The sequence below is a fragment of the Vitis vinifera genome, chromosome 2 (genome assembly GCF_030704535.1).
Source record: "Vitis vinifera cultivar Pinot Noir 40024 chromosome 2, ASM3070453v1".
NCBI lineage: Eukaryota > Viridiplantae > Streptophyta > Magnoliopsida > Vitales > Vitaceae > Vitis > Vitis vinifera.
This window is the reverse complement of record NC_081806.1, coordinates 4,376,579-4,401,492: the sequence shown is the minus strand read 5'-3', so window position 1 is coordinate 4,401,492 and position 24,914 is coordinate 4,376,579. Positions and strand designations below refer to the sequence as shown.

Genomic DNA, 24,914 nt, shown 5'->3' with positions numbered 1-24,914 from the left:
ATGGGTCCCAATTATATAAATTAGGTACAACAATCATCTAATTTGTGCGGACCATCCCTTCTGTATTTTGACTAGAATTTTTTTTTTCCTCTTTCCTTAAAGACTTAAGACCAGGACAGCTGCATGACCCCTCCTATGCTTTGACTATAATTTTTACTCTTCAAATAGGAAATTTTCAAGGTTGCTTTATTGGAAAGAATATGCAAACGGAATCCAATATAAGAGAAATACAACTGTTAGTTGGACAATGTTGAATGTTGTCACATTGGGTGAATTTTGAATGGTTGTTGCCCTAATAGAAGGTTCTTAAAAGCCTATTAATAGGTAATCGTGAAGTTGAATTAATTAAAGCAGCAATAAAATCAAAGAGACAAAAGAGAGAATGAGGAGGAGATACTGAGATTGTGGGGGCTAAAAATCAAGAACTAATACTTAGAGAGAAGTTTATATGTACAAATGTATGCTGTGTAAAACCATTTTCTTTCTTCTACCTACTCTTCTTTCTCTCCTGCCTGCCAGCAAACAACCAACCTGTATTCATAATCTCATGATCCTCCACCACCGACATCTTTCAACTTTTTCCTCTGTTTTCCCCTCCTCATTCAAATCTCTTTTAAAAACCATTTTAAAATGGTGGATTGGCCCTTTCCACCCCCATCTGCTGCATCTATCGGTTCAACCAACCAAACCCAACTATAATAACAACTACTATCACCAAACTTTTTTTTTTTGTTTTTTTTTCCTCCTTTTGTGTTAAATGTACAAAATCCCAACCCCGAAGCAAGGTATATGCCAGATGAGTGGGCAAATCTCCTACCAACTTGGCTCTGTGTCTGTCTCTAAGAATGTGATCTAATCAATCCCAAATTGTACAGATTCCTTCTAACTAGGCTCCCAAGGGATAACAGCACGGCCCCACCAACCCCAACTGTTGGCTCATCCCTTTCTGCTTCTTGATGATTGATCAATGGCAGTTCCTTCACTTTTAAATTACTCAATCCAATTTTCTGTCTTACAGCCTCGATGATCTTTGGATCTGCTGGGTTTCCCATTGCATCCGTTACGTAGAAAACATTCAGAGCAATCTCGGAAGTTGTGGATATCTCAGCTCTGGTCACATTAAGACCATTCTCTCGGAATGTTCGGGTCACATCAGCTAAAAGCCCCCTCCGATCCTCTGTGCATAATTCTAGCCTCACACCCTGTCATCACAAAAACAAGCCTTTGAGATTTGCAACCCCATGGAAACAGAATGGATGAATAATTGAATAATCCAATAATCCAAGTCAGTAATAGGGGAAAAGAAAAGTACCTCAGAAGCCCTTCTTTCAATGGCAGCTTGCAAGCATTGAATCACACGTTGCCTCTCAGCCTCTGAACTAATCGGGGATCCATCAGTGTGTCTGATATAGAACTCCTGTAGCCAAAATTAACAAATCAAGTCAACATAAATGAGATTACACTAGGAGGGTTCATGTAAAGAAAATAAATGCAAACAAATTTTTGTTTAGAAAAAAAAAAATTACCAAATATGCTTTATCCCCTGCGGTGTTAATGGTTGCATGAAAAACAACATACTGCATGTCTGTCAATGTACAAACAACATCAAACAGAAGCTTCCTTCGATCCTTGCACTGAACATTCACAACAGAATAACCCCTTTCCACCCAATTCTGGACAGTGACAGCCGGTGATTCAGAAGCAGACCTTATTATAGGCTCTCGTTCATAATCACGGTCTGCAAACATCATTTGATGCAGTCTTCTCTCAGTGTGAGTGACAGCAAGGGAAACCGAAGTTTTTGCGCTTCGAATATCATTATCTCCCTTCAGAACATTCCTTAACCGTCCTTCAATTCTATCAATCTTTTGAGAGTCCTCAATCGGGTTCCCTGAATCGCAGTCCTTCACATAAATGAGAGAAGCAATTCTTCCATTGTGAGTCCACATTTTGGACTCTACCACATTACATTCCAGGTCTGCCAGTACTGCAAACACCTCTGATAAAAGACCAAGGCGATCAGTCCCTGTTAGCTCCAATGCCGTCAGACCATTAAAACTGTTGGATCTTACATGATGAATGCAACCAAGAGACTGTACCATACAGAATTAAAGGTTGTCAGTTCAATTAGATAGGATTCAGTTCTATGGGTTTAAACTGTACAAACATTAATAATCAGATTTGAATTAAATTCTTACCTGTTCAATGTAGTTGATAACACTCTCATCCGTCAGTTTGTTTCCGTTTAGATCAGTCACATGGAAAACTGAATACAGATTAAGAAAACATATGTTAGGGAAGTTTCAGGAAAAATTTATGTTTACATTCAATTACTGAAACTTACTAACATGAGCTCGTTTCCAAGCGCATGTTAACAAGAGCACCCATGAAAACGGAGAGGGATACGCTCAATTTTTCTTACCGTCCATGAACCATCTTCCATCAGAGGAGATGTAAGCTTTCTTTATAGAGAGGTTCAGATCCGTGAGAACCTGTACGGCTTCCAAAAGTATTCCGTGTTTTCTAGCGCTATCCACCTGCATATTGCAACCAAGAAAGAGGGAGAGAATATTATTTCTCCGATTCTGCACGCAATTGATCTTTGCATTTTTGGGGTTTCGATGAGGCTTACCTTGACCAGAGTCGTCGTGGCGCAAACCGCATTATCAACCACGACCCTGCGGGGAAGTGAGAAGGCAAGTCAGCCAAAGACTTTTCGAAATAGAAATTTGAAACGGAGAAAGAATAAGGTGGGAATCCTTGAAAAGTATTGATAGAATGAGAATGACCTTCCCGAAAGAAGAGAATAGATCAAAAGAAGAGCAAGAAATTGTTGAAAAATCTAAATATTTTATTTGCTTCTTTTTTGAATATTTGGAAACTGTAGTTGAATTAAGAGGAAAATTTCCATAAATTAAATGCGATCTAAGATGTGAATGAACACCAAATCGGCACCGCCTTTATATTTTAAGAAAGAAATACTCGTAAAAAAAGGAAGAGGTCCGAGGACTGGGAACAAGGAGAAATATACCAAAACGGACCTTGCAAACCTAAAATTCATGCACCGAGAAAATGCTGGAAAATAAGAGAAAATTTAAAAGCTTAACCGAAAACAGGACAAGAGCCTGAAAACATGTTGGAAAACCGAAAACAGTTTTGAGAATCATATCTTCTGGTCTTTCCATGAGATTTGTCAGAAAGTCTCAAAAAAAAAAATCGTAAAATTTGCATCCGGACCAAAGGAAGAAACTCAATAAAAGTGGAAAAAGAGAGAGAGACTGACCTGGGAGTGTTCATACGGATGACAAGCTTTTCGTATTCATCCAAACACGGCCACTCCATCAATTCTGCCATGTTGCTCCTTTGAAATTTCTCCGCAGACAAACACAAAGAAGATTTCTAAAACGGATCCCCTTTATGGCACTCTGTATTTCCCCTGAAAATATCTCCAGGGACGAGATATACTAAGAACCAGAAGAGAAGGAGCAGCAATATAACGCCCTTGTGCGTCAGTACAGAGGGAGTATGCCAGCAAGCACCCTCGTCCTTCACTTTATTGCCTCTCCACCATCGACCAAATCGCCATTAACAGCCCTCACCAAACCACGCGTATCCGTTTCTCTCTCTAAAAGGGAGTCCCTGTTTTCTCTTTTTCTCTTGCCTAAAGCCCTCCTTGTTCTAAACACATTCCAACTCTTGGGCCATATATATATTTATTTATTTTGTTATTATTATTATTTTTTTTTAAATATTTTAATTTGGAAACCACGCCTGTACGCAAAGAGAGGGGGGTCACATGCCTCCGGCTGACCTACTCTCCAATTTCTATGTCTATACTCTCATTGGTCAACAACCAAACGACACGTGTCTTTCGATCGCGTCGGATGGAGGGTGGTAAGTTTTTCCAGCTAGGATGCCACATAGGCAATAGTGGTTTGTCCCTTGCGTGCTTTCGACTCAATGGAAAAGAGTATTAGGGCGGTGAGTGGGAGTGAAGAGTGAAAGATTCTTGATCCAACGAGAGGGGTCAATCCACTTGGCAGTTGATGTGGGACCCTCGTCTCTCCTCTCTCTCTCTCTCAAGATGGCTTGCCCTTCAAGTTGAGATCTGCCGACCGGCATTATGACGTCCACACGTGACAATACCGCTTGTATCGGCCTTTCCTCTGTCTTTGTTTCGGCCGCTTTCCTCCCTTTTGTATTGTTCTCTGTACGTACCATCGTTGATCCTGCTTATAACCAACTTTTTTTCATGCATAAGTGCATAATCTCCTCTTACTTTCCTCTAATTAATTACTTTTCTGGGTTAATTAGTGAAAGTTAATTATGTCCGCGTTCTAGGTTGTTTTTGTCTAGGGCAGGGCACTTGAAGGGTAACTTCGTCATTTTGGAACAAACGAAATGGTTTCAACGTGGTTTCATTTAATTGGTCGGCAACGCGCATGACTCACACCTAGTGGCGGAAGCATGCTTTCGGACTTATTATGTTTGCATTCTCTTTTTTTATTTATTTGAATAGTCGTTTCAATGGTTAAATTTTAAAAAGAGAAGTCGATGACACGTGTCAATCCTAGAATTCCTGTTATGAGTCCACAGGGATAGGGGACCCAGCGGTCTGACGATCACGTGCAGGCCGTCAGAAAACACGTTCTCTGATTGGCCGCTGTCTCCGCCACCGACGCTTCTTGCAATGTACGGCACGACCATCTGCCGTCTCAAGTGTAACCGCCCCTGCAACTCCCACACTCCGACACGATCAGAACTGAATTTGCCGCACGATCCCCCTCATCTCCCTTCAGATACCGACACGTGGCGAACGCCTATTAAATAGCCTCTCGACGTGCGCTGCAAAAGCATAAAGACGTGAGCCGTAACGGCCGTCATGTCTTAGCCGGGTCAGGTAAAACGACAGTTGTGACGGTTGAAACAGCACCTCGTTTGACCGTTCTATCGCTCGAATGTTTGGCGGGAAACCCCTCATCCTCGCGCCAAATCGGCCGGTGGGTCCGTGTCATCATCCGATATATCCACATCGATGATCTACCGTATTGAAAAAAAGAGAACACGGGTCCCACGTCGGTTTGACGTGGAAACTACGTCGGGGCGAATAATTCGAGAAACAATTGCAATGGCTTTTGGCGGTCGCGATGGGTCACGTACGAGGAGCGGGAAGGGGAGACTGGTTCGTGACACGTGGAAGACAGCTCAGACGTCTGTCACGCATCACTTTTCTTATTTTTATTTTTGAAAACCCCGCCTTTCTTCTTTCTATTTTTTTTTTTTACCCCTCTCTCCTTGCCATTCTTTTTGACCCGTTTAAGCTTTGGCGCCAAATTCAAAAAGGGAAAGGAAATCGTTTCACACCAGTCCAAGGACACCGAAACCGGGATTTTGGGTATGTGACATTCAATACAACGGCGCCGCACATCTCTCCGTGAGACACTGGGGGCATGTTTTCCTCCATCATCCATAAATAAACAAGTTTTCAACAAGGAAAGTAAATTAATTAGTCTGATCACAATCCCAGTTGATTTTAATTTCCAATTATTAGCTAATTAAATTATAATTAGCTATGTAAGAATCTCATGAAGGATCCCAAGATTAGCTACGCCCCTAAGATCTTGGCCGCCCATGACCGGGGGTTTTAGAATATTTGACGGAGGAATTGAATGGGTGATACTGTGGGAGGGTGTAATTGTAAACCTCAAAGTTAATAAGATGGAAGAGCATGAAAACGTAGGAATGAGGGAAGGTGTAGTGGGACATGCCTTGCCTTGCAAGTAGGGTTTCTAACTCCTTTATTTTAATGACAACAAAACCTGTCACTACCCACTGATGAAATTGACTTTTATGACTCAGACTCACTTCCCCAAATTCTTAATTTTATACCAAAATTCTCAATTTCTTCAATGCTGAGGGTACTGTTCCTCCCCTCATTTATTACCTTTCACGCTCTTCCCCCCGCCCCAAATGTACAGTCTTAGAGAATCAGGATGTGATGTTATTTAGGACGAATTGGCAGTGAACTGAGGACGGTGAGTCTGAAGAAGCCTCTCCAAATTTGACAAAAGGGGGAGGCTGCTTTTGGGAAAGACTGTTCTCGTGTGTGAACCCATTATCAACATCTGAAAGGAAAATGGAAGTTCCTCCCATTTCTCACATACAAATGGTATTATCATTGGGTCAAGGCCCCGTCTTCTGTACCCAAAAGAAAAACGTGAAGAAGAAACCCATAATTTCAATTAAATTTTGGCCCATGAAAGAATTCTGACAAGGAAAACCATCCATCAGTGAGTGAGAGGGAGCCCCACACCCATCAAAGCAATGGAAATTTGGTATATCGAACAACTGAACTTGACCCTGGTGCATGTTTATTTCGGGTTGATGGGGACTGTTTCATTATTCCCTCATCGCCTATCCTCAAGTGGATTTGCAGAGTTGACTCTTCATCTATCGTTGCGCTTGTAAGGTAGATTTCTTTATGGTCATGGACTCATGGCAGCTCTGTGTGTGGATTTTTTTATATTTTTTTTTTTACCCTCAGCTTCCTTCTTTTCAACAATTGGAAAGGCGTGTTTGGTTCCCCAGGTCTAATTTTAAAAATGAAGACCATAACTTTTGCGAAAAAATTTGGATATAACATGTATGTTTATCCATGAGTCCATATCTAAAAACATCTAGCCTTTCGTTATGCTTAACCATCTTAAAAATTAATTAGAAATTAATGTACATTTATACGATCCTTTATTCATATTTACAAATTATAAGTGGCTATAGATAAATAAATAAATAAAAATAAGTTGTCTACCTTCTTGTTAGAATGGGAATAGAAAATGTGGGTAATATAAATTTTAAATTCAAGGAAAGTTTTATGCAATCACATATTACAATCTTTTGCATTTTGCTTTTATTTTCGTTTCCTTCTCTCCATGTGAGATTTTATTAAATGTTATACACTTTCATATATAAAAACATTAAAGGTATATTTGGTAATTATTTTTAAAATAATTATGAAAAATAATTTTTTAAAATTTGTTTTTTGTCAAATGTATTTTTTTTTTTTAATAATAAAAAACAGTTTTTAAGAACAATTTCCAAACAAACCCTAAAATTTTCCGAGTTATACACAATGAAACATTATAATGTTAAATTTGAATGTAACAAACTTATTTTCTAATGAAGCGATACATAAATTACACCCTAGTCAAAGAGTCAATGTATTTGGCGAAATTTTAAATTTAAAATAATTTTACAACACTAAATCATGCAAGTGAAATTTGAGAAAAATAAAATCATTAAGGCATCTTATTTTATTGAGATAAAAAAATGGAATTAAAAAAAAAACTTTATAAATTAGTATGAATTCCCTATTTCACTTTAGCTTGATATATGTTCAAAATCCATGTGAATTTACAAATCAAAGAAAAGTTAACTTAAACTCGATTTGAGGGTAATTCTAGTTAAAGTGATTTTATTTATAATGCTTTTATTTTCAGTGTTTTAAAATACAACTCTTTAGTGTTTTTAATAATGTATAAATGATGAAGTACTTTCATAATATTTTTGATAATATATTATACAACAAAAAAAAAAGATTTTTTTTAAATCTATTAAAAATTTGTTTAATAGTAATTATACAAAGTATTTATAAACTTTTTAGAAAATTTTTATTAAAATAATTATTTTAAATATTATAAAATTTTAAAAAAAATTAGAATCACTATCAAATGACTTTTCATAATTAAGAGGTGGATGAGAAATCACTTCAAATGATTATTCAAATTATAAAAATGATTTAAAAATAAATAAATACCTAATTTATATATATAAAAATATCTTCAAGTATCAAAAATCACTTTTGTAGCTTCCTTTGAAGATCAATCCAAAGGAACTAGAAATCACAAAAGTCAAAGGGAATTTTGCAAAATAGGGTACTGATTAAGCATTCCTTATAGGGTGGCAACACTATGATTAGGTAACTAGGGACATGTTTTTACATTCTAAAAAGCAGTTGTGTAGCTTTGCTACATATGAAAGGACCCTTTCATCACCATCTTGCAGTAATTGAGGACTCCTTTTTTGATTTGTCTAACCCTTTTCAATTCTCAGACATTATCATAATTAAGTCAATAGTTTTTCTCTAATCATGCTATTACTAAAGTCAACTTCCATGCTTCTCCATATTAGTTTCTAAATTCAATCCAAATACGGCAAAGCCAAATTGCACATGTTTTCCTTGGTCTTTAGCTTTATTTATGCTTTTACACTTGAAGCTCCAACACTAGAGATATTTTTTTTTGATACTTTTAAGAATATAAGGATTAAATTTGTGTTTGATTCCTTAGAAATTTTGGAGTAAATGTTGTTTCAAGTAAAGTTTTAATGCAAATAATATTAGTTTAAGAACATAAAAATAAAATAATCATACACAATACACAAGATTTTAATGTGATTCGACTAGGGGTGACAATAGGATGAGTTTTTTCGAGTTCCAACCCCGTTTCGCTTCTAATGAAACATATTTCAATTTTAACTGAATGAGTTTGGGACGGGTTTGACAATTTTTTTAAAACCCGATGTAGATTCAGGTATTACCTTGTCCCGCCTCGCCTTGCCCCCTATTATATATAAATTAAATTTAACTTAATTTTTATTTTACTAATTTTTAATAAATAGATAATAATAAAAATATTTTTGAATAAAATAAGTTATAAAAATATAATAATTTAATTATTTATAAAATATATTTATTTAATGTAATTAAAAATTTTAAAAGTAATTTTTTTAAAAATTAAAAATTCAATTCTCATATCTGCCCTGATTATATATAAAATTAATTTAATTTAATTTAATTTTTATTTTACTATTTTTAATATATAGATAATAAAAAAATATTTTTTAATAAAATAAGTTATAAAAAGATATAATAATTTAATTATTAACAAAATATATTTATTTTAATGTAATTAAGAACTTTAAAAGTAATTTTAAAAAAATTCAAAAAAATTTAAACAGGGTGGGTATGAGAAATTACTCACACCAGTCCCTCCCCGTTTAATTTTTTAAATGGGACGAAGATGTGAAATATTTTGAATAAATGGACCATAGATAATAGTATAGAGAAAAAAATTAGTTACAATTATTGAGTTTTTGATACGTTTCATATTTTTTCATTCCTTATATTCATACCTTAAAAAAATGATCATGTATACTATACACGAGATTTCAACGTGATTCGATTAATTATATATGGATGAGAGAGAATTGTCCATTATACCATAGATAATATTATAAAGAAGGAAATTGGATACAATTATTGGGTTTTCGAAACATCTCATGTTTTCTCACTTCTTGTATCCTTCATATCTTGAACCATGAGCTCTCTTGCTTTATCATATCTCACTTTCTTCCTCACATCTATATCTACCTTGTATATTCTCTATAAGCTTATTTGAGACACATAAAATATGATATAAAAAATATAAAAATAAAATAAAATTTTAATTTAAAATTAATAAGTTATTTTTATATAACTTTTAAACTCATTTCACTTATTTTAAAATTTTAATATAAAAATACATCAGTTTTTAACAAATTATAATTCTAATTAATTTTTTTTCAAATTTTTCTATAAAATTTAATATATAAAAAAATTCTTTAATATTTTTTCTATTTTTTCTTTCTATTTTTAATATTTTCTTAAAATCAAACATAACATAATAGTTTGGTTCTAAAAAAAAGGCTAAAAGATGACTTAAAATAATTTTTAGATAATCGTTTAATAGGTAATATTTTGATTTGAATCTAAAAGCTATACGATTCTCTTTAAAAACGTTTCTAATTAAATACGGCAAAACAAAAACGCTACAAACTAAAAATATTTTAATGATTAAATAACAAAAGCTATCATTAACTTTTTTTTTTCTTTAAAAATGAAAATGATTAAAAAACTACCATTTCACTTCCTTTATTATTATTTTTACCATTTTATTTCTCAATAATAAAAAGAAAGGGGGAATGCCACCACCGTCACAATCATGACAACCATCTCAACCATGACTGCTAGCATGGTGAACCTCCCTTTCATTTTCACCTTTTTTTTTCCTTTCTTATTACAAAATGACCAATAAAGACGTTGACTTTTGTAGCACTCACTTCTTATTTTTTTTAATTTAAATTAATTACAGGCTTTAAAAGAAAATTGAAAAAAATTATTTTTCTTAATTTTTTTTCCATAAATTCTCAGTAACCAAACATAAAAGGGAAATAAAAAAGTCCCTGAGATCCCACATATGTTTGGTGGTGGAGACGCAGAGATTTTTCATGTCCCACCCCCACCTCCTTTCCATATTTTGAAGAGAAGTTTCACCCACCAAACCCACCATTCACTCCCCCACATAAGACCCCGGCAAATCCCATGTTCCTAATCTCTCAGTGGGGTGCCAACGGCCCACCACCTCTCTCTTTTATTACAAACAGTAAGAGGTCTCGTGAAAATGTCAAAGCTTTAGAATGCGTCTTGTGAAGAGATTGACACAATCATGGAGGAGTGTTTCCTAGTGTTGTTAAGGAATAATAATGAAGGATTTGAGCAGAAGGGCCAGGTGGTGCCCCCTCTTGTCACGTGGCTCAACATCATCCATGCTCCACACGGTTTTCTTCCCAAACAAGTTTCACTGGTTCGGTTAAGGTTATGAATGAGTTAAACTGATATCTGTATTGTATAAATATTCTTAATTTTATTAAAAATAATATTTGATTTTGAGGAGATAACGATTTTAAGTTTGATAAAAAGTGGGGTCAATTGCTTTATTTTGGTAACGTGAGTAGCCGGTTAGGTATGATTGCTTCATCTGGGTTTTGTTTGGAACTCATATGTTGTCTTCCTCGTAAAGGAAATGAAAAAGTGGGAGTTCATGCATTAAGGGATTGGTATGATAAGCTATCCATCTGTCCCATTTACATTGATAGCTTATTCAAAATTTTGGAACCAACCAATTTTGGGCTTTATGTATATGGGTCTGGCCCATTTTGAACGGGCCTGGATCCAGACTTCCAGGGATCTTCCTTCGTGAAGAAATTGGCCACTACAAAATTGGGCTTTGGCACAATCCACAATAAAAAGGAGATGATGCATGCTCAAAGCTTCAAAGCCATGTGGCTTTTAAGGATTTAAAAATGTGTGATTCAATTGATTTTTGAAAAAAAAAAAATTAATTGAATCAATATGATTGGTTTATGTTTAAATCAAAACCAAACCAACTTTTTACCAACCTTTTTAATGATGGAAAAAACTGGTTGGTTTAGTTCTATTTAAATGATTGATTAGAAAGAAGTTAATTTAGACATTTGATCCAATTAATTTTTAGAAGTAAAACCTATTTGAAGTTTAAAATATTTACCACAAAAGATAGTAAGTGTATTTAAAAATTTATTTAATTATAGTATAATAATAATGAATTATTTTAATATAATTAATAAAATATTAGGTTAAATATATTTTATCATCTCAATTTTTAGTATATTTTACGCTTTACCTTCTCATTTTCAAAATTTAACACTTTACTCTTTAAACCTATTAAGTAGTAAGGTGATGTTTGTTTTTTTTGACTAAATAAAAAAGTTAAAATTATTAACTTTTTTTATTTGGTTAAAAGAACATGTTGAATCAAGCGACTTGTTATTAATAAGATCGATTTAGTTACATTGGTTAATATCAACAAGTTACTTTTAATTGAATAAAAAAAAATAAGTTTTAGTTTTTTTTTATTTAGTAAAAAGACAAATATCAGCAAATACTTTGCTCTAAATACAAATTTTATTATAAAATTATAAAAATGATTTGCTCTTTTTAATATTTTGATTCGAACATTTGTTTGAATTTAAGTAAAACCAACTTTAAGGTGAGGTTTTTCAAATACTTTCTAAGTTTTGATTTATTTTTATTTTAAAAAGACACTCACACAACAATTTATAATTTTTGTATGTAATTATGAAGTATAATAACTTTGAATTTAAATAATATACATTTTTTTTATATTTATTTATTTTTCCGAATTTCTTATTGATTTTTTAACAAATCTGAAGTTCAAGTATGGTTTATTAACAAGTTTGAGAGGCAAAGTGATAATTTTTGAATGTGGGCAAATAAACAAAGATTAAGAAAATAATGGGCATTTTATCCCTAAAATATTTATAATTAAAAATATTAAAAAACTCATGGAACATCGAGTGATTATAAAAAATAAAAAAGGGAAGTTTTGAAATATAGATTTAGTTTAGTTTTTATTAGTTAGGAATTCAAAAGCGGATTATTTGATTAAAAGAGCCGTTAGAAACCCAATTTTAAAAATCTAACTTTTTTTTTTTTTTTTTTTTATCATATTTTAATTAAAATACGAATCTTTGTAATTAGAAACCCAATTACACCTTTTAACGAATTAATTCAAAAGCAAAGATATTTGATTTAAAAAAAAGAAAGAAAAAAATAGAACTGGTAAAAAGTTTTCAAAATTCAGAGACCCAACTTAAAACCGAAGTCATCGTCTTTGGCTCGGTCTCTCCGACAGCCACACCCATGGTTTGGCCCTTCTTACCAACAATTTCTCTCAAGGCCTCAAATCTCAAACAGCACAGGCCAAAGCTCCAGCTCTGTCACTGTTTCACTTTCTTCCACGACAAAATGCCCAAAGTGAGTGAAACGCCATCTATTCTGTGTTGTATTTCTCTGTTTAGCATTTTGGCACTTTGGGTTTGTTGGAACTGAGAGTTTATTGGGTTACTGAAAACAGATGGGCTGTGATTTCTCTGTTGAAATTATAATCTTACTTATAAGTCGAATTAGAATAATTTTAGGAATTTGATAAATATTAGGAATTGTTATTTATTTGGGTTTTCTTTGTTAATTAGGATTCTTAGTCTAATAGGAATTGGAGTTTAGTATAAGTATGATTAGTTTATTATAAATAGGTTCATTATTATGTTGAAAAGTAGAACGCAATAAATTTTTATTTTAACAAAATATTATCAAGACCCAATTGTGTGGTTCCGACATTCTCTTCATTGATTATTGGCTGGTGGTTCTAAGGAAAAACAACTCAAATTAAGGATAATTTAAATGAAACATTACAAAATAGTGCCATTTACTGTTGTTCTTCACTTTTCAAGAAGAAGGTAGGAACCGCTGAAATGTAGGACAAGAAGCAGCAGAGGGATGTTTCATGAAGTGATATGGCCAAAATCTTCATGGGACTCACACCAATAAACCATATTAAATAGTTATGTCATCTTGGTTATAACATTGGGTAATAAATATTAGAGCAAGATGTGAATCTTGTGCAAGTCCAATGAAGATATGGATCCATCTGATTACCAATCAAACAAGGTAAAAGGACCAAAAAAGGAAAAATGGTTTTGTCTGAGAGTGCTGAAATCTGCATTTCTCTGTTTCTGCTATTTTTTCTGAGTTGATCTTGGGCTCAATACTCCATTGGTGTGGGTGTAACTCCTGCAAGGGAATCCCTTTGCAAGGTCCAACTTCATGTTCATGCTGCACTAGCATGACGCCTCGAATAAAATGTCATTATTTCATTCTATCATGTTCGTTTCAGAACAAATAAGTACAGGAGAATCTTGGACCTTTGTGTGTAGAAATAATGGAAAGAAAAATGGTGAATCGAACTATGTAAATTTTCTTATTTAAACCATTCATACTAACTGGGTCCTGTAGTAATTTTCAGAATGTTTAGAGGCTTGTATTTATTTCCCATGAATAAATCTTAATCATTGGCAACTAAAAAATTTATTTCTCAGTTTTCCCTTTGGCACAGATGATTAGATAATTTTGTAGCAATTATGCATAGAATACCTTATTCAAATTTCTTCTCCTTTGTTTGCAGGAACTAGTCTCATTAGTTAAGAAATGAAATTCCAGGGTCTGGCTTTATAAAGAAACTGTCAAATTACATAGAAAAGTTGGTATGTGTCTTATAGTCCTGACCTTCCTCCAATGATGGCAACAGCTTGAAGGGCCATTGATAGGATGTTGATGGGAAACTAAAATCTGGTTAGTTCCTTGTGAATTTGGTTATCTGTAGTGCTTTTGATCAAACATGAAATATGTTAACAAATTTCTAAGAAACTTTGATGCTCCTTATGAAAATATTTTGAACATAAATGCAGTTTCACGAGTGCATATTTATTTGACAATGGCTAGATGAACACAACATGTAATATAATAGCTAGATTTGGAAAAGAAAAGAAAAAAGAATATATGATATCCTTCAACTGATCTGACACATCATTATGTTATAATTTATGCTGTTTGGTTCTCAATAAGCTAGTGGGAATGGGCTTAGTGAAAAGATTTTGTGCAGAGTCATATGCATTGTACAGTTGTTTTTTAACTTGTGTTGAAGACAGCTTGGAATAATATGATCCACATAAAATAGCTGCATAACCCAATTCCATCCATATTTAAGTTCATCATTTACCACTGGGATTGTTGAATTGGATACTCATATGTTAGAGTATGAGTGACCAAGAATCAAGTCATTTTATTAAGAATGGTGGTGTATGAATCAGAATATTTGATTTTGACCGCCATAAAGTCAAAAGCTTTTATTTTGGTTCCATCAGATATCAAATGCAGTTTCTCTCCTCGGGGTCTAAGATACATAATTTGGATGAGTTTCAAGGCAGCTATAGTTGAAAGATGAATTAGGTGTCAATCTATGACCGATTCCTAATGTTGGTATGAATTCTTTTTGAACTCATGCATTCTTGTAGAACTTTAGTTTCATGTATGAGAAAGTGTGTGGAATTTGTATGCCCATGTGATTTGAGTGGCGTCGATTATTTTAAATAGAGTTTGAAGGTGAAGATTATTTGCTTAAAATGGGATTATAGGGAAATGGGAGTCATAAGCACATCTAACAGTATGGGGTCAGGTTTCGATTTAATTGGAACTACACTAACAATTTCTTACAATCATTTGTGAGGAGGCTTAACTTTCCAATAATGATGTCTTTTACTCTAATGAATTTCTACCTTTTGTTGCTATATAGAAACAAAATCGATCCACTTAATTCCTTGGGGACGCCCTGTTGTTTCCCATATATACGCTTTCTTGATTGTAGTGTGTATTCATTAACTACTTCAATATTTGATAGATGGGAGTTCTACTTCGATGCCGATTACGCTCTTGATGCATTTCTTGTACCTGTTGAATACAATTCTTATTATTGGAGAGTTTTCTTCCATTTAAGCAGTATTCCTCCACTCTTTGAATTGCTGGATAGAGATGAATATAGTAAGAATTGATACTTCTTTCATTCAAATTGCTGTTCTTTGAATGCTTTGTAGTGAATTGTAGAAGAGAAATTGAAGAATAAAAGGTAGAAAATTCTTCTTCTTAATTAATTTTTTGTACATAGACTCGTACATATATATATATATATACAAAAATCCTAGGACCCAAATTCAGGACTTTCCTAACTCAATTACAATAAAATCCTTTTGATCACGAGATTGCCTAATTCTCTCTTCAGAATCACAACTTTCTTTATTTCATTCTTCCACACTCCCCCTCAAGTTGGTGGATAGATGTTTTTCATTCCCAGCTTGGATATGTTTGCTTGAAACTTTGTACTGCTTAAACCTTTTATGAGTGTATGTGCAAGTTGGTGGTCAGTAGATATATAAGGGGTATAGATCAATCCACTATCTAGTTTCTCTTTGATAAAATGTCTATCAATTTCTTTGTGTTTTGTTCGATCGTGTTGCACTGGATTATGTGTAATATTGATTGTAGATTTATTGTCATAGTAAAGTATCTTTGGCCCATCCCATTTGATCTTCAAATTTTCCAAAATAATCTTTAACCATAGTAGTTCATAAACTTCTTGGGCCATTGCTCGGAATTCTTCTTCTGCACTGAACCTTGCTACCAAACTTTGTTTCTTGCTTCTCCATATCACCAGATTCCCGCCAAGATAGGTGCAATATCCTGTAGTTGATTTTCTATCAACCACAGATCCAACATAATCTGCATCTGTGTATGCTTTAAGTGCTAGTCTTGAACTTTATTTAAATAGGATGCCCTTTCTTGGAAACCCCTTAAGGTATTGTAGTACTCGATTATCAGCTTGTAGATGGACCTTTTTTGGACTGTGCATGAACCGACTAATCACACTCACAACATATGCTATATCTAGTCTTGTGTGAGAGAGATAAATGAGTCTTCCTACTAGATGTTGATTTACCATAGTGTCTTTCTCAGCCTCTCCGAGCTTATGATTAAGATCTATTGGTGTGCTTGTTGGTTTATACGCCAACTTTCTTGTTTCTTTGAGAAAGTCTATTGCGTATTTCTATTGAGAAATAAAAATTCTTTGCTTAGAGTGTGTAATCTCAATTCCTAGGAAGTATTTCAACCTTCCTAACTCTTTGATTTCAAATTCCTTGGTCAAACATTGTCTCAAAGTCTGCTTCTCTAGTTCATCATTTCCTGTCATGATGATGTTGTCTACATATACCAAAAGAGTTGTAAGTTCCCTTGAATCTGAATGCTTGACGAATAATGTATGATCTCCTTGACTTTGTTTGTATCCTATGTTTTTCATTACATTTGCAAATCTTCCAAACCATACCCTTAGAGATTATTTTAGCATGTATAGAGATTTCTTCAGTTTACACACCTTTTTAGTGGCTAGGTCACTGCCAAATCTAGGAGGAATTTCCATGAAAATTTCCTTTTCCAAGTCTCCATGCAAAAATGCATTTTTGACGTCAAACTGTTGTAGATCCTAGTTGTAGTTAGCTGCCAATGATAACAAAATTCTTATAGCATTCATCTTTGTAATCGGGGCAAAGGTCTATAGATAATCCACACCATATGTCTGAGTGTATCCCTTAGCCACCAATCTCACCTTATACCTCTTTAATGATCCATCTGCTTCATATTTAATAGTATAAACCCATTTGCATCCCACTGGTTTTTTTCCTGCAAGCAAATCTACTAACTCCTAAGTTTGATTTTTCTCCAAGGCCTTTATTTCTGAATTCATGGTTTGTTTCCAATTTTCATTAGATAAAGCCTCAGAAAGAGTGGTAGGAATATGAATATTGTTCAAATTTGTAAGAAAACTCTCATAAGACCAAGATAACTTTTTGAATGACACAACATAAGAAAGTGGATACAAGGGATGTTTAGTACATTGCCTCATTCCTTTCCCGATGACAATAGGAAGTTCAGACCCAATTTGTAAGGGAAGAGGAGAAACTATTACCTCATTTCCAGAAACCGGTTCAGGTTCTTGGACTTGTATAAGTCTAGGGACTGTAGCTTTCTTACTTGAGTATACTTTGCCAGTCATTCGATTCTTAGCAGACTTAGTGGGTGACGAGTTAGGTTTAGGGACAGACTTAGGTTCAGGGATAGGATCTATGGGTGAGGGTACAGGTACTGGACCAGTGACTTTAAGGGGGGTCAATGGGAAAGAAATCAATGAAATAGGAATCCTGATCCTTGTTTTCCTTGAAGTTTTCCCCCTGAAGATAAGGAATAGGAAAATAAAACTCTCTTTCATTGGAGGTAACATTTGCTAAGACAAAAAAAATTTTGGATGGAGGATGGTAACACTTGTATCCCTTTTGAGTTGAGAAATATCCCACAAAAATACATTTGACTGCTCTTGGGTTCAATTTTCCCCTATTTGGACTGTGAGCATGCACGAAGCACACACATCCAAATATCTTAGGAATGAGATGGTTTGTGGGTCTCATATTAGGATAGAAGGATGAAGGTACTTCCATGGGACTTTTGAAATCGAGGACTCTAGAAGGTAATTGGTTTATGAGATGTGTGGCAGTGAGGACTACTTTCTCCCAACAAGATTCAAGCACATGATTTTGGAACAAAAAAGCTCGAGTTGTATCAAGTAGGTGACCATTTTTCCTCTTAACAACTCCATTTTGTTGAGGGGTGTTGATACATGATGATTCATGAATTATACCCTCATATTGAAAGTATGGAGTTAAGACTTGATTGAAATAGTCTATGGCATTATTGGACTGAAACTTCTTGATAGTGACACTGAATTGGTTTTTTACCATGTTATGAAAATTTGGAAGAATAAAACTCACATCAAATTTGTGTTTAAGTAAGAAAATCTAAGAGACCCTAGTGCAATCATCGATGAAAGACACGAACCAATGCACCCTAGATATATTAGGGACAAGGGAAGAGCCCCAAATATTACTATGAATTAAATGAAAAGGTTCTGAACTTCTTTTATTTTGATGAGAAATGGTGAACGCTTGTGTTTAACAAGTTCACATGCATCACAATGAAAACTCTCAATATCTAATTTACTAAATAGGGAAAGGAACAAAAATTTAAGAGTTTGAAATGATGGATATCCAAGACTACGATGATGAAACCAAAATTTTTCTTTATTTAAAAGATGATGCTTTGAAAGGAAAGATACAAATGACTTGCTTGTTGTCTCAAGGTAGTATAGCCCATTTCGTTCCTTAGTAACTCCAATCATATTCCCCAAGTCTTGGTCCTGAAATGCATAATAAATAGGGAAAAATGTCATAAAACAACCCAAATCTTGTGTAAGCTTTTGTATACAAACAAGATTAGTGGACAACTTTGGAACATGGAGCACATTTCTTTAAGTATAGGACTAATCTGGACATCTCCTATACCTGCAATAGTGGTTAAGGAACCATCTATTATGCCGATTTTCCTACTGCTTGGACAAGGGTTATAGTTTTTAAATTGGTGTAACGAATGAGTCATGTGATTTGTAGCGCCCAAATCTATAACCCATGATTTGAAAAAGGTTTCATCTGAGACTTTTAATCCAATGGAAATAGGAAACTTACCTGAAAGCGCCAATGAGCAGGTACCTGAAGGTTTCTCTAGAGTTCCCAACAGAGCTCTTATTTTTTCAATCTCTTCCTGATTGAATTCATCCTATTCCAATGATTTTTCATGATTTGGTTGAGCAACGAACAAGTTTTCTTGCCCATTATTCCTCTATTATCCTCCTTTGTAACCCTACTTTTTGCTAGATGTAGTTGGCTTACCATGAAGTTTCTAACATTTTTCCTGTGTATGTCTAGATTTCTGACAGTGAGTGCACCATAAGTTATCGTTGTTATCACGATTTGAAGCCTTTGACCGATCAGTCATTTTGTTATCAACAGTGCTAGCCTTTTGTTAGCAACCATAGCCGAGCCTTCCATATTCTGAGGTTCAAGCATGACACTTCTCTTGCTTTCTTTTGCTTGAATAATGGAGATAGTCTCATGCAAAGTTGAAAGCTCTTTGCTAAGTATTTGAACTTGAACTTGGTCAAACTTAGCATTGAGACCAACTAAGAAATCATAGACTTGATCCTTTTCAATGCAGTTCTTTAGGATTGCTGCATCCTCAGGGCATTTTGTCTCAATACAACAATAGTGATTAAGTTCTTGCTATAGGTTTTTCAACATATTGACATACTCCGTGACTGTCTTGTTTCCATGTTTAGTTGCTTTGGTCTTAGCTTTTATTTCGTACACCTGGGCTGCATCTAATGCCCTTGAGTTTGTCTGATGAACCGCATCCCAAATGTCTTTAGCAGTTGTCAAGAACATACAAGTGTTCCTTTAGAAAGGTACAAACAAGTTGTGACCATTTTAGATAATTCTTCTCATTGAGTTTGTATGTCTCTTGAATATTCTGCAATTCTCGTGTTATAAGTGCTAATCACTTCTTTAGGAGGATTGGTGAAGCTAGTAGTTTGTGATACCTCAGAATTTTTTTTTGTGTGAAAAGTATAAAAGAGTTCTTTTGGTTAAAAGAACTCACCAATTGGCATTAGAGACCCGAGTAGCTCCAACTGATGTCGACGTGGAACAGCGATGGCTACAGTGATGGCATTGGAGGTTCGACACTCTTGACGATGATGGAGGTATGTCAGAGATCAGGTATTCTTGATTTCCAATTATGTCTACAGTGCAAGGAACGCTTGTAGAAGGAAAGATCTTTGGTTGCAGCAACGGCGATGGTGTGATTCCTCTTGTGCGATGAGTTCTTGATGGCACCAGGGTGGGATTATGAGGGAAAGTGGAAGCCGACAGTGAGGAAGTGACAACGACGACAATGCAGTGCGACAATGATGGTGGCGAGAAGAAGACAACTTCGGCACATAGAGAAGACGACAGCAGCGGTGCATACTTACAGCAATGGCAACAGCAACAATGAGAACTTATGGCAATGGCAACAGCGAGGAAAGTGGATGGCAGCGTGAGGCAGCAGTGCGACCTTAGTGGCGCGACGGCAGGAAGTTCCCTTTTCCAACAACACAATGGTCATTTGCGATCCACTTTTGCAACAACCGAGAGATGGATATGACACCAGGGAGACAAAGATGGCAGTGCGAGGACAATGGTTGTTGTGTCAGTGTGAAGCTATGTTTGCAGCACAAAGAGGGACACCTTAGGGTCGACGATGAAGGTCGGCTACGATTTTCAACTCGGCAATGAAGGCCAAAAAGCTTCTCTTCCCAAATTTATGAGCCTAGAGCTTTGATACCATGTAGAAGAGAGATTGAAGAATAAAAGGTATAAAATTCTTCTTTTTAATTAATTTTCTGTACATAGACTCATACATACATATATACATGTATATACAAAAATCCTAGGACCTAAATTAGGGACTTCACTCAATTACAACAAAATCCCTTGATCACAGGATTGCCTAATTCTCTTTTCAAAATCACAACTTTCCTTATTTCATTCTTCAACATAAACAAAAACCGTTTGTGTTTGATTAATGGACATGCAAGTAAAATTAGAGAAGGTAAGACAAATCATTTGCTCCTTGGAATCTGGTCTAGAAAGGAAGATGCAGTGACTTCCAAGATAATAGCTGCCCATGGTTCAACCATGAGAAAGCCTAGGAGCTGGAGTTTCAAGTTCTGAACCTGGATTTTTTAGATGGTTAATAGCTCCAATTAACACATTCATTTTGGATACTGATGTGTTTTTTTAATCAGATGGATTGATTATGCTGTTCTAAGCTTTCTGATGAAATTTTTTCAGAATTTGACAGTACCAGGTCTGTCGAGCATGAATCATGAAGTTTATATACAATCTCTGTTCCTGTTTGATTTATGCAAGGTCTCCATATGAGTACATATCCTGTTTGTGGCATGCTGGCTTCAACAGTACTCAATTTCCCCTGAGAAATTATGTTCATGGATTTTCGAGGGTCTTCAAAATTCTGTGATTTTCATCTTCCTTGGCAATTTCCTGTTCCCTACAGGCAAGTATTTGTGCCTTGCCAGCTGCTTCAGCCCAATCAATCCTAAAAATGAACACCAACAACAAAGCCAAGCACACAACCACACCGACCAAGAGCCCTATTAGTAGTCCCCCAAGTCCAAGCCCTGCCTTGAAAGCGAAAACCATGCCCAAGGGCAGGGCCACCAAGTAGAACCCACCAAGATTGGCATACATTGCCAACGACATCCTAGCTGTTCCCCGGACTATTCCTCCACAAACTGCTAAAGGGAAGTTCACCACCTCCACCGGAGCCATTAGCAGCAGCATCTTCTTTACACCTCTGATAGTCCTTGCATCGTGGCTATATAAATACCCCCAAATACCTCTGGCAGAGACCATCATTGCGGCACCTATGCAACCCGAGGCGAAGCTCACCAGAAAGGAAATATATGCTGACTGATAAGCAAGGTCTGGTTGGTTTGCGCCAAGTTCATTCGAGACACGGGTGGATGCACATGTAGCAAGCGATTGCATGACAGAGTAGAGCAGGTAATCAAAGTTTAGCACTATGGCTAACTCCCCCACTGCCTGCTTGGCATTCGGGAGCCGCCCCGTGAGCAACACCAAAATCTCATAGCACCACCACTCAAGGCAGGTGGTGAGGCAACTTGGACCACATAGTTTTAGCATTTTGATCCAGTCGCCTACTCCTTGATCCCACCACCCTCCTTCCTTCCATCTTCTTTCCTTGCTACTCTCTATCCTCAACACATAAAATGCAAGCAGGATCACAATAAGGAGATCAGTTACCCAGCCTGCCATGGAAACTCCCTTCAGACCCTTGGCTCTGGAGAGTAAGATGTTGATAGGTGCATGAAAAGCCAGTGCAACAGACGTGCTGAACATTATAGGAAAGACCATGCTTTGTGCGCTCAAGTAGGTTTTCAGAGGACAAAGCAATGAAATGACGAACAAATCGGGCAGGAGATACAAGAGATAGGTCTTGGCAACCATAGAAATATCTTCTTGTTGGCCAAAATAAATGAGGATCTTGTCAACGTTGAGCCACAAGAAGGATATAGGCACTGCAGTAGTCAGCAATAAGATGGTTACCATGACAAGGGTCTTGTGTAGAAGCCTAACATTTTTAGCCCCACAAGCCTGACCACATATAGGTTCCATGGCACAACAGAGCCCATTCAACACAGAGTAGCCAGTCACATTTGCAAAGGTGAACCCGAGCACACCACCGGCCAACTGCAGCTCTCCAAGCTGGCCCAGAAACACAGTAGTGATGACACACTTGCCCAGCCAAGCCAAGTTCATGACCATGAGGGGAACCACAATTCCTCTCTGCTTCCTCAGCTCGGATAGCATCGTATGTGTAGGAGGGGGAGGTGAGGGCAGGTGAGGGAGCTTCTCCATCTGTGTTGCAAAATGGAATGGTGGGGTGGTCTCCAAGACTAGGAAAGATAAGAAATTTAGGTATTTAGATAGACATTGAACATGAAGAAGTGCATGGGTTTCGTGAAGGAGTTTGTCTGTAAAGGAGAACAGGAAAGCTGGCTTTTTGTAACCGCCAATTATGGAAGAGAGAGCTGGTGGTGGATTTTATAGTGGGTGATGAGAATGATATTACGCTAACACAGATTTCATTCCCCCCACGTTTCTCTGTTGAGGATATTAGCATTCAGTGGCATTTACGAAGTAGTATAGTTTAAAAGAGGAAATCACACACCTGAAAAACTCATCCATATCACCATTAACGAAGAAGCTTAAAGACGTAACCATCCACCTCTTGGCATTAATATGGGAAACTCCATTTACTTAAAACAGAGGGGAAAACATGTCTATGCATATTTTTCAATTATCTTTTTTTCTAACTAGTTATTTTATTTTAATGTTTTTCGCTTTAGAAAATGGGGTGTAGAGTGGTGAAATTAATTAATTTAGAATTTTGTTATGATTGTAGTGTAATACTATGACATATTATAATGCAGGCCATATTATAATATATAGAAAGGTGCTTTTTTGGTACAATACCGAAAAGGCTCCATCAATTGGGTAGTGCTAATATTTTCAAATTACATTATTTGTATTCTGAATTTCATTTGTTTGTATCTTAGCATTTTCAGGTGCTCAAATTTGGTATTTGATAGGTACGAAAAAGAGACGTAACTAACAACTCATAGGATGCCAATAAAATTCCCACCAAAGCCTAAATTAGCTTTGCTTTGTAAGATTCGGATTTGGTTAGGTAGATTTCAACTGGGTTAATTTTAAAAAACCTTGGCCGTATAATGGCTCCAAGGGGTAACATATGTGGAGAAAAGATTTAGAGGGATTTGTTGTTAAAAGGGAGTGGGCAATAATGCAGTGTGGTCCTCCATGGCGTCTCAAGCTATTAGGTGGCTGAATGGGGAGCAAAGGTACTCAGCTCTCAAAGTATTAAAAGAGCCATCATATCTGAGCTTTCACTTTCCTAATGTAAAGTCACTTATAATTTTATTTGTTTGCTTTAACTTTTCATTCATCATAGTAATATAGGATGAAAAAACAAACAAAGATTTTACAAATGGTATCAAAGTCAATCATCGACTCGAGCGTGGGGATTTATTTGGCTTTGTGAGGGGTGTTTGTTTGTTTGGTCCTGTAATCTCATGGGACATAATGAGGACATGATGTCACATGATAGGGGTGGGGATAAGGGAGAAAGTTCTTACCACTATATAAGTATGAGTTCCTCTTAATTATCTAGACACGTTTTAAAGTTGTGAAGACTTCTTTGGATCCAAAACGAATAATATCTACATGTTTGGGTGTGGGTCATTACAAATGGTATCAGAGTCGATCATTGACTTTGGATTGGGGGTTTGTTTTACCCTGCAGGGTATTTGTTTGTTTGGCCCCGCAATCCCATGGGACACAACGAAGACGTTTTGTCTGCATGGAGGGGTGTTTGTAATATCCCACATCGAATGGGGGAGAAAATTTTTGATACTATATAATTATGAGCTTCTCTTAACTATGTAAACACGTTTTAAAGCCGTGAGAGCCCTTTGGACCCAGAGCGATCAATATCTACATGGTTGGGAGTGGGTACTTACATAAGTATAAAATGAAATATGAAAAAGTTTACCATCAAGGGATCTCCACTTACAAATGTCAATATCAACCATTAACCTAGTGATGCCCATTTGATATTGTTTCTGAAATGAAAAAACCAACTGTAAAACAAAATGGTCTGTGATTTTTTGAGCTTAAGTTTTTAGGGAACTTGTGAATCGAAATAGTTGTTTGTGGACACCACATTTGGAGCCTTTTGGGCACCATAAAACACTGCTAGTACAGAAATATTAGGATTTAGGGGGACAGAGAGACTAAATGGTTATATGGGTTCATCATCATTCATTTTCCTTTCCCCCTTTTTTTATAATGGCCACTTTGTTTTCCACTTGTTCCCCATTGATAAAGCTTGCGTATCCGCCTCAATTCTAGTGACTGCTATCTAATTATTTGATGCCTTTATGATTTAGCATTGCCCCATGAACATCATGGTTGTCACACATATCACCAACTCCCTTAATCTACTGGGCACTTGTAGTGGAGTATGCCTTTATTTTGACTGAAGT

At 35.7% G+C, this 24,914-nt stretch overlaps 2 protein-coding genes and 1 long non-coding RNA gene across 3 annotated transcripts; 1 reads left to right on the top strand and 2 right to left on the bottom strand.

Moving 5' to 3' along the window:
- Positions 1 to 402: 402 nt before the first annotated feature.
- LOC100242743 (uncharacterized) lies at positions 403 to 3,714 on the bottom strand. Its single transcript, XM_002281215.5, has 7 exons — positions 3,284 to 3,714; positions 2,633 to 2,678; positions 2,423 to 2,537; positions 2,199 to 2,266; positions 1,527 to 2,093; positions 1,313 to 1,417; positions 403 to 1,202 (listed from the first exon to the last, which is right to left on the bottom strand). The coding sequence occupies exons 1-7, from the start codon at positions 3,352 to 3,354 to the stop codon at positions 840 to 842; spliced, it is 1,335 nt and encodes a 444-aa protein (XP_002281251.1). The 5' UTR covers positions 3,355 to 3,714; the 3' UTR covers positions 403 to 839.
- Positions 3,715 to 12,511: 8,797 nt separating this feature from the next.
- LOC104881905 (uncharacterized) lies at positions 12,512 to 16,711 on the top strand. The gene is made up of 3 exons (XR_002029140.2): positions 12,512 to 12,691; positions 13,899 to 14,065; positions 15,171 to 16,711. It is a non-coding gene; the product is annotated as an uncharacterized LOC104881905 (long non-coding RNA).
- A 3,745-nt stretch (positions 16,712 to 20,456) lies between these two features.
- Positions 20,457 to 23,350, bottom strand: LOC100251249 (protein DETOXIFICATION 56). Its single transcript, XM_002274834.5, has one exon. It carries the CDS (start codon positions 22,705 to 22,707, stop codon positions 21,253 to 21,255), a length of 1,455 nt encoding a protein of 484 aa, XP_002274870.3. The 5' UTR covers positions 22,708 to 23,350; the 3' UTR covers positions 20,457 to 21,252.
- Between the last annotated feature and the right edge of the window lie 1,564 nt (positions 23,351 to 24,914).

Bases quoted from the DNA above. Each gene is read 5' to 3' on its own strand.
- LOC100242743 (XM_002281215.5), bottom strand. From the start codon at position 3,354: ATGGCAGAATTGATGGAGTGGCCGTGTTTGGATGAATACGAAAAGCTT. The intron at 2,679-3,283 runs GTCAGTCTCTCT...ACTTCCCCGCAG, and splicing joins ATCCGTATGAACACTCCCAG to GGTCGTGGTTGATAATGCGG. The intron at 2,094-2,198 runs GTAAGAATTTAA...TGTATGGTACAG, and splicing joins TTATCAACTACATTGAACAG to TCTCTTGGTTGCATTCATCA.
- LOC100251249 (XM_002274834.5), bottom strand. From the start codon at position 22,707: ATGGAGAAGCTCCCTCACCTGCCCTCACCTCCCCCTCCTACACATACG.